This window comes from Lampetra planeri, chromosome 17 (assembly GCF_965212315.1).
Source record: "Lampetra planeri chromosome 17, kcLamPlan1.2.h2, whole genome shotgun sequence".
NCBI lineage: Eukaryota > Metazoa > Chordata > Hyperoartia > Petromyzontiformes > Petromyzontidae > Lampetra > Lampetra planeri.
The window spans coordinates 8,697,660-8,707,169 of NC_136123.1; the positions used below are offsets into that span (position 1 = coordinate 8,697,660).

The 9,510-nt window shown below is 43.0% G+C and overlaps 1 protein-coding gene across 5 annotated transcripts in view; it reads left to right on the forward strand.

Moving 5' to 3' along the window:
* Window positions 1–4,972, forward strand: part of LOC144723341 (TOX high mobility group box family member 3-like) — a 71,336-nt gene extending 66,364 nt beyond the window's left edge. For 2 of the 5 annotated variants that reach the window (XM_078602051.1, XM_078602055.1), the window contains 2 exons: window positions 649–845; window positions 2,959–4,972. In XM_078602051.1, the coding sequence (XP_078458177.1) occupies window positions 649–845; window positions 2,959–3,025 (264 nt within the window). In that variant the 3' untranslated portion in view covers window positions 3,026–4,972. Of the gene's footprint in view, window positions 1–648; window positions 846–2,853 lie in introns of all 5 variants that reach the window. The other 3 variants (XM_078602052.1, XM_078602054.1, XM_078602053.1) reach the window with 3 other exon arrangements.
* Window positions 4,973–9,510: the final 4,538 nt, after the last annotated feature.

Here is a 9,510-nt window from a genome sequence, read left to right on the forward strand (position 1 = left end):
ATGAGTTTGGGAAGGATTCTGTGAGTAGGTATTTTAATAGAGTCTTTAAAAAGTCATAAAATACACCTGCAGCCAAAGCACATTCACGATTGTATAAACATCATACAGCTGCATTCAATATCACAGGGCTTTGATCCTGGTGAGGTTACACCTGTAAGTATTGCACGTTAAACCGGTGAAAAATGTACCTGAGCCCCAACATTCCCGGGGACAATGTCTGCACGCACACCTGCACCAAGTTACTCCATGTTAAATTCAATTATCCATTCATATCAAAATCTTTCACTCTATTGTTGCTGTTCAGCTGTGTGCAGTTTATCTTCAGGGCCCTGCGCCCTTGGTTGTGTGTGTGCGTGGGTTACACTATGACTCACGATTTGGCCAACACACAGTACTTAACTCGCGTAAAAAGGGCTTCATGGGATTGTTAATGCCTAAAAGCGGATGGGATGGCTGGTTTAACATACCCTTTGAAGGGCAGCGCACTTCTGACAATGCCATGCCCAGGGCACGAAGCCAGGGGGGGGCGGGGGTGGCCTAGTGCGTGGCGCGTTAACGTGTCAAGCGTCGGTGCCAACGCGGTCTCCCGCGGCATCTACTTGCGCCCGGTGCTTTACGCTCGCTGTCCCCCCCCACCCACCCTCGCAGGTGTACTCCCCGCAGCAGGGCGACTCGCGACCCATGATGGGCTCCCCTCCGCCGCCTCAGCCCAGCCTGCCTTCCCCGCAGGGACAGCCGCCCCCGCACCGGTCGTGCGTCCGCGCCGGCTGCCCCAACCCGCCGGCTCCCAGCGCCGACTGGGACAGCAGCTACTGCAGCAGCGAGTGCGTGGTCCACCACTGCAGGTGTGCGTGCTGCCACCTGTTTGTCACTGTGCATGCTTGTGACTCGGCCTAGTGGCGGGGGGTAGTGGTTGGCGCTACGAACCCTCGGTGGGCCGAATTCGATTCCCGCTCGTGGCCAACATCGGTGACGAATATCTGAACCGGGTCATGGGCCTCCACTAGGTCCACTCGGCCTCAAATGAGTACCTGATGCGGTGTGTAAACATCAGCACTGGGGAGACAAAAGGCGGCTTGGAATGCTGTTGGCCACCCAACGTCTTCATGTGCCATGCTGGCCTTATTTGGTGCTCGCTAACAGCACCTTTGTGACTTGGCCTAGTGGCCGGCAAGATTGTCATTGGGCCTAACGACACTTTGATTGCCACTTTGGTCAGTGGATAATATCAACTGAGGCCTGTCGCCTTTCGTTAACTGAATTTTAGCATCTCCATGCTCAAGCAAGGATTGCGTGGTGCCCATTTTCTGGTGGCCTTGTACCAGTGGTAAACATTTCACATTCCTATGCCAAGATTAAATATTTCTATTTGACAACGATTTATGAAGACTCTTGGAGACCGAGAGAATTGGGCCCAATGTGCACTCGGAAGACAATCCCAGTATTTTTAATTATCCGCAGTTGAATCCTGAAAATGTTGACAGAACTGCCCCTTTATGTTGCTACGATTTATTTAGCCTCTCCTGAAAAAGAGATAAGTATAAATTCTCTCCCTCGGCCAAGTACAAAAAAAAATTGGATTTCGTTTTTAAGGTCACGTTCTCTGTTGTCGGTGTTACCCAAGGCTCAGCTTACTTCCAACGCTGTTGTAATGTTATCGTTGGTGTATACTATAAATCAATGGTTATTAGCTGGAACCGAGTGACGTTATGAGATTGGCTCAGCAAAGAGGTACTATATTTCACTCGAGCTCCAACACATGCCTCTTTGGTGCATTTATCAAGGCCGCAGTTATTACTCTTTTATATCCCAGGTGTTTTTCCTTAGCTACAGCTAAACGCAACTGAAAATGCAAGTTAGGGATTATGTGGGAAACACAGCTGTCCCAAGTCTGGATCATACCCCTTATGCAAGCTTTTGAGATGTTCAATGATGCAGGTGCGCTAATCCAAAAGAAGTTGAATGGACCAGTATGTAAATTCACAGCGCATTAACTACGCATGAGCTTGAAAGCAGTGTGTCCTACATTACATTTAGATGGAATTGAGTAATCAACCCTTGCAAACAAAAGCCTTTGCAAGCTCACACATTTTCCTTCATTTCTTATAGGGCCCCATTGAATTAATTTCCATAATCCCATAGATTTATTTTCAGTATGGAAATATTACTGGGGTGAGTTTTACATTTAGACTGTGTTGCATAATGTAGCCCAAACAGGAACTGATCTTTTAAGCATTTCAGAAAGGAGGAAGATACATTTTGTAGCTTGTTTCATGAGAGGTTTCAGAATGAGGTGTATACTCATTTGCCCACCTCCTTGATTTGTTTTAAGGAAAGTTTTGCGTGACTAGGCATTCTTGCATTTCCATTTGGTGGCATTCCTCTGAGATCATGGTGGGGTGTTTTTTTTTGTTGTTGAGTGAAACAAACAGCATTTGGTGCTTTCGAGCAGCAGATTGTTTCTAAGTGTGGGTCGATAGACCGTTTAGATGCGCAAAGTCTGATCACGTCTTGTCCTAAGCGTACGGCAGGAGGGGTAGACATAGCGGAGAGCAGCTGTGCCATGTGTTTACGAGCGCACGTGAACGTGTCCTCGTGTGCGCATGTGTGAGATGTACACGTTTCTTATTTGTGGGTGTTGCCGATGTTGATCTGTGGCCCATTCTTTAGCCGAAGAGAGCGCTGTGTTTTATTGTGCATTCCACACCCTTACAAAGCGACATATGCTTGCCACAAACAACCGTCAGATTCCTACAAGGGTCTAAAGCTCTATTGATTTGGAACAACAACAAAAATTACAAGTGGCATTTGAAACTGTTCAGACTAATTGTCCCTTTGTTTCTGTCCCTGCAGAGATGTGTTTATGGCTTGGGTGGCGGGAAGAAACCAGAGCAATGCTGCTCCTGTCAAGTGAAGCCACTGGACGGGACACTGACTGAAGCGTTGTGTGCTTTGCAGTGATTGCTGGAACTTGAAAAACGATGATTCAAAAAGGAAAGTACGCAGATCAGAGTGGGAAGGGTGACTCTCGCGCCGACACAGGGACGCTGTCTGGATTTTCTTCTCTCCCGAAGGCGAAACACATAACTGTACTGCGTCACGTCACGCAAGTTCTCTTTTAAACCCTGTAGAAATTATTATCCCTTATCCTCTCTACGCTTTAACTGAACACCTGTGTTTTGATATATCACTACATGTAAATGTTCTACGGTTACCACTTGCTGCGAGCAAAGCTAATCGTTAGTGTAAAAGCCACACGTGTAAAGGATGGTGCTTTTTTTTTCTTCTGTTTGTGACGCTATCAGTAATCGGATGTACAGCCCATATATGTGAAAAACACAGACAAACAGACCACAAACCTTGCGCCGACAGTTGATAACTACAGCACAGTTTACCAAAACGAGCAGCAGCAACCTCTCGGAGCCGGGGCTGACTGTGCTAATCCACGCCGCATTGTCGGGCGCATCGAGAAAAAAAAAACATTTCACTGTTGTACATTCACAGAGAACGACTGAACAGACGATGGCACCGGACGAATGCATTTGTGCGACGCTTGACCACTTGTCATGCTTATCCCCTGCCCAAGTCGCAGGGTGCACTGGGTGCACTGGTGCACCCAGTCGGAAGGGAGGGGGCGGCACCCTGCTTTCTTCATTTTTTGATCCCACGGTGACCCTGGTCGGCACAGACCCGAATGCGGATATCGTTGCATTTATCAGACACTTTACCAGGCTAGGATGTGTGGAAGAAGACACACGGGGGATTTAATTCTGTGTGTTAGCCTCATTAACTGAACTGGGGGTGAGGGGGGGGGGGTCTGGCAGGGGGCTTAAGTAAATGACTCTCCCACACGTTTCATCGCTATGGTTTTTTTTTCTATAAGGTGCCTGTCTGCCTGTCTGTCTGTCTTTTTTTTTATCTGCTATATAAATGTGTGTAATGCACGGATTGCTATTTAAGAAATGAAAAAAAATGTAAAAACAGAAAAAAATGGACTTTGAAATGGAGAGCTGAGAATCCACTGCCAAGGCAAACATTAAGACATTAATGTGGTTTTCAGTTGGCCGTAGATAAATTTAAAAAATGGCAGTGTACAAATTGTGCGTGCATCATATATATACACATACCTGGCTGCCAAGAGGGTAGAACCTCACATTCAGTATCTCCTCCTTTGCTGTTGGGGTTTTCGTTTTTCTGTTTTTGCAAATTTTGCAATCTTAGCACTTGTTTGTTGGAGCTGTATGTGGCTGAACAAATGTACTTGTAAGTTGTGGCAAATAAAATAAAAACAAAAAAATTCCAGCCTGGGTTACCTAGGGCTTTACGAGATAATTTGTAAAAAAAAATAACGTGGTGATGATGTTTTTTTCTTTTCTAGCGAAGAAAATACACCGGAAAAAAATGTTTGGGATTTGTAAAGTAAGATGAAAACACAATTAAAACAAACCATGCTTTTTAGCTCTCCGTTTAAACCACACCTTATATTCTGCTACCAAAAAATGAAAAAAAACCAGTGAAAATATTTACATTTTGTAATCTACGGTATATTGCAGAAGTTAATATAGCTTTTTTGTATGTCGTCGTGTGTAGAATAAAAAAGATAAATCCGCCAGATTTTTAAGTGAAATCCATTTGCATTAAATGCCAAAATAGCTTTCTAATTGACTGCTGGGGGTATAGTTTTAACAGAGGGGGTGTTGAAGTTGGCTCCATGTAGCCTTAAAAGCATTCAATGGTATAATATGATGTAATAAATTAAATGTTTCTGTTTCTTATTTAATTTTGTTTTTGTATTTGAAAATGAGGCTTTATTTAAACTGTAATAATGACATTTTAAGGAGGTCATCACCATCTTTTAAAACATTTCTCTTGTTTAGTGTAAATCAGTCTTTCGGATTTGGTGGTATTATTGTTATTATTATTTGTTTGTAATTTTTTGGGCCACAATAAATTAAGTCATCACAAAATGTGACTCCACGTGTGGCTGTGTGATTTGTCGGAGAACATGAATCAACACTGGTACCCTGGTTGCGGATGATTTGTAAGCAACACGGCCCTTTGAAAGTGACTGAAACAACACAACTTTTTCCCAACAGCTGCTTAAGCATTTATTTAGCAGTACACACATAGTGCAAGGGAATTAAAATGAAGGTAAAACACAGTACGGGTGAAATTGTTGGCAGATAACCTGCCCATCAGAACTGAAGGTCCTTAATAGTGGATTAAGTGTGGAAACGGAAAGAGATTTAGCCTTGCCTAAGGAGGCCTGTCATTCTGACAGCTATTGCCTCTGACACCCTGGGTTCTAAAGCTGTCATCACAGAAAAAACACGATCAATTTCGTCAAATGTATAAGGGCCAGTAAAACCCCTTTCTGAGTTAGATTTTTTAAAAGTATGCAAAGACTTCAACTGGCTGCAGTACTTCAAGCTGTAAATGCAATAACTCCTAATTATACCTGTGAAAATATTATATGACCTGCAAGAAACCTGTCCTATGTCAGGAAAACTCAAATGTAAACTTAGCACAATAGTTAATTAAGAAATAGAGGATCTGCTTCCTGCCTTAACTTTATGGCAGCGTGGCTTAAGTGTTTGAAGTTGGTTACCTCCGTGTATTCTGATACGTAATAATTTACATTTATAAGGTGCAATTCATCAAAGGAGCTCAGTGCGCCTAGTTCATTATCGAACAACCAATCTGTCTCACAGTGCGTGTTCATTCTGGTTCTCATGGTACCGCATTTGTACACGATGAGTCAGTTCTGCGGGAGTTTGCTTGCAGACTGAAAGTCACTTTATGCAAGTAAAGGCGCAGCCATGAACGGTCTTGCTCGCGCCACTGCCAACAGAGGTTCTATGAGAGGAAGCTTCAAAGATGCCCCCCCTAAGAAGGATATTTTGGCCAGTTTTATTCTGGCCTGGTTTCTTGGAAGAGCCTATAGAAACTTGTACGCAATATACAATATAGCATTAGTTATGTATTAGGGGCCGTCCATAAATGACGTCACGCGATTTTGGAAGATTTTTTACCCCCCCCCCCTCCTCCTTCATCACACGGCGTCACAAAAAAGTCAGACCCCCCCCCCTCAAATCTGACGTCACAAAGCTCTGCCCCCTCCCAAAAAAATAAAACATGCTTCAAATCGCTTTAAACTATTGTCATTGTAGTGCGTATTTAATGTGGCGCTGCACTCTGATGTTGTAGGAGTAAACATTTATGAAAAAGTATATTTAATTAACGTATTGTCTATATTTAAAGTTGCGCATTTTGATGTGACGTCACATTTCTCCCCCCCCCCCCTCGTCACAAATGTCTGATCCCCCCCCCCCCCTAGGCGCGTGACGTCATTTATGGACGGCCTCTTACATTAGATTATCAGCAAATAATGCAGGAATCAAAATATATCTAAATAACTTGTAAGTTAGTGTTTTCCCCCCGCACCTCTGATTATCACGGTTGGCTACGTAAGGTGCGAAAGAAGTTCAACAACATACACGACTTATGTAATTCATATCCTTTTCACTGTCTTTTTGACCACCCTGCGTACATGAAGCAGAGAACCTGGGACATTTCTGTTCATTAGGGAGGGAGTCGAAAGTAAACCAAGATGAAGATGAAGGGAGTAAACATCGGGAGCTAGTAAATACAGGGAGCTGGCCTTGTGAGCTCCGCACGTGGTTCTTGGCATTGTTGTTTGTCAGGCTTAAATGAATGCTCCCAAGTGCACATGGGAATTCTTTCAGTGTGCTTGCGTACATTTTGACATAAGCCTTCCTAATCCTCTCTCTACTTTTGTCCGTTATTATGCATTGGGGAAAAAAAAATGATGCATTGGTGGTATTTTATGATCTTGGCCTCGTAAATAAAACAATCCACTGCTGAATGAAGACTTTTCACATGTGATATCGGTCATGGTTTTTTTTTTAACACACCTTAACATGGTGGGATGCAGGTATCTTTGCATTATGTCTTTGCTGACCTATAAAATCATATCGTTATGGAAAAAAACATCTCATAGATCAAAAGCGGAGAAATGGCATGGCGTATTTTCATGTCTTGTCAATACTCTACTGCTTTGGGTTAAAATGTTCTCTGGAGCATTGCCTGGTCATGCAAAGAAGAAGGTAAGTTCTAAATGCCTTATTTATTAGTAATCTGAATCATTTTCAATATGCAGTGTGTGTATGTGTTTGTGTCTGGGGTTTTTAATGGGGGGAGCGATCGTGTAGTGGCTACCTGAAATTGATTCCGTTCACAGCTCAAATCAGTGATGTTTATCTGGACTAGTTTCGGGCCTCCCCGAGGTCGAATCAGCCTTAATTGAGTACCTGATAGAGTGAGTAAACAATCAGTACTATGTAAACCGGTGGCCAGCCGTGGTGCTGACCACATCACGCACCATGGATCGCTCTGGTAAAATAGCCGAGAAACTGGCTAATCGGCATCATCAAATCAAACTCAAACTCTCACGTGCCGTGGGAACCTTTAATAGGTGCTTGCAAACAGCACTTACCTCAAAAGCATGTGTAGGCTATAGCAGGGTGTCTGTGTTCACATTGTTGGAAACAAAAGGAAATGTATCATGGTATCTAATACACGTAGATTTCGATTTAAAGCTTTCGTGACTGCAGGGATTCATCTTCTTGGTTCTTTCGGTAAAGTCACGTAGAAGGGAAGTAATAAAATAATAAAAATAAAACATAATAAAACAATTCTCACGACGTTTCGGCCACAACGCAAGCAGCCGTCCTCAGGCGAAGAATGAAACACCACCAAACTTGGAGCGTATATTTAAGCTGGGTTAGAGGGGGGGAGGTGGGAAGAAGAGCGCCTAGACAAAATAAGATTGTTCTAGTTTACGAATGAAGTCACGATAATAACTTTCTTTTTCATCTGCCAATTCTACAATGCACCGATAACCATGTAGTTCCTGAATTGTAATTGGCCTTAAAAGAGTCAACTTTAAATCCTCTGTGAATGAAGTCAACAGTGCTTGGATGGCAGAGAGACCAATCTCTGCCATAGGAACGGGGAATGTACATCTATCTCAGAGCTGCGGATATATGCATCACCCATTGCTTGTTTGAACGTCAGCGATTTAAACATATACTGGAATTAAGCTACGACAATTGGCCTTAGTTATAACTAAACGTGTCGGTAACTAGTATTCTTCGTCTGGTTATATAAGCCACGGCAAGTTAAAAAATTTGTTCTCAAAGCAAGTGAGTGGGTTATTCGCGGTTGTGCTGTGTGGCGCGTGTGCCACTCGGGCGCTGAAGCTTTCAGACATATTGCAAAATTCGGTCAAAGGCCGAATCCAGCGACAGGTCCGTCACCTCTGTTATTGTCGACGTTGACCTCTGTGATAGGTGCCGTTACTTTGATGTTACCTCCGCTGTGCTGTCTGCACATTGTGTTGCAGGCCCACAGAGATGTAATGATCCCAGCAAAAGTGTTTTGATCATGAATCAAATACCTGATTTACGCAGCCAACTAACGCTTATTGGCACTTTGGCCATTACGTAAGCGGCTCTATTGGCTTATTGGTTTGACCTGAGGCTCCTCTAAAGTCGTATTCCCTGTGGCTGATCAACCTCACACTCTCTTGATTGGCAGCAAGGAACGACTTCATTAGGACAAAGAGCTCAAGTGGGCAAATACACTCTCCCTTGATGTTAACTGACATCTTAAATAAATTATGTTAATAGATTTCCCCCCCCCCCAAAATAAGTAGGTGCAGATCACGTTAGGGCAGGGAAGAGATTAAACGGCCTTGTTTTGTTAAGGCATGGCAAGCCTTGTAACATTCAAAAACAAATCTATACTTTTACAATTTAAAAAGTAAACTTCACAAACTTGTTATGTTAAGGTTAAAGCTTTTCGTTTGGGGAGAAAACAAATTATGTATGTGGAATAAAAATAATACGGTTCGAGGATACGAATGTACAGTCCTGTGTTCACAAAAGAAGAACTTTCTTTAATAAAAACCCGTGATGTATTTTTTTTTACAGGTCACACCTGTTTGATTGACTGTTCAAACATAACCTTGTGTTTACAAAACACAACGCTGCCTGTGCAGATGACACATTATTTTTCCAAATGTCAGATTTTTCCTTCACCCACCCCCACAACCTCATCGTTTGTTGTTGATGGGTGAGGTGTGCTTCACTTAGCAAGCTGTCTTTATGATCAAAAGCAGACCATTTTAAAGCATGTGTCTCCTGGGTATGACAAACAGCTGTAGAAAGTAGGCCTTCAATTAGCCCCCAGGCAAACTTTAATTGTCATCTAATTATTGTCAAGGTTGCTTGCCAACAAACAGAAGGCGGTGAATCTGTTAGCATCAATAAAAGTAAAAAATAAAAAAACTAATCAAACCATTAAAATGTCACACCCCCCCCCTTCTCTCTGTTCACATCAGTTGTGTAATGATGTGGTATTGCTAAACTACAAACAAAAAGGAACGTTGGGACATGCCATTCACTATTGAGGAAACATGTTAACTTT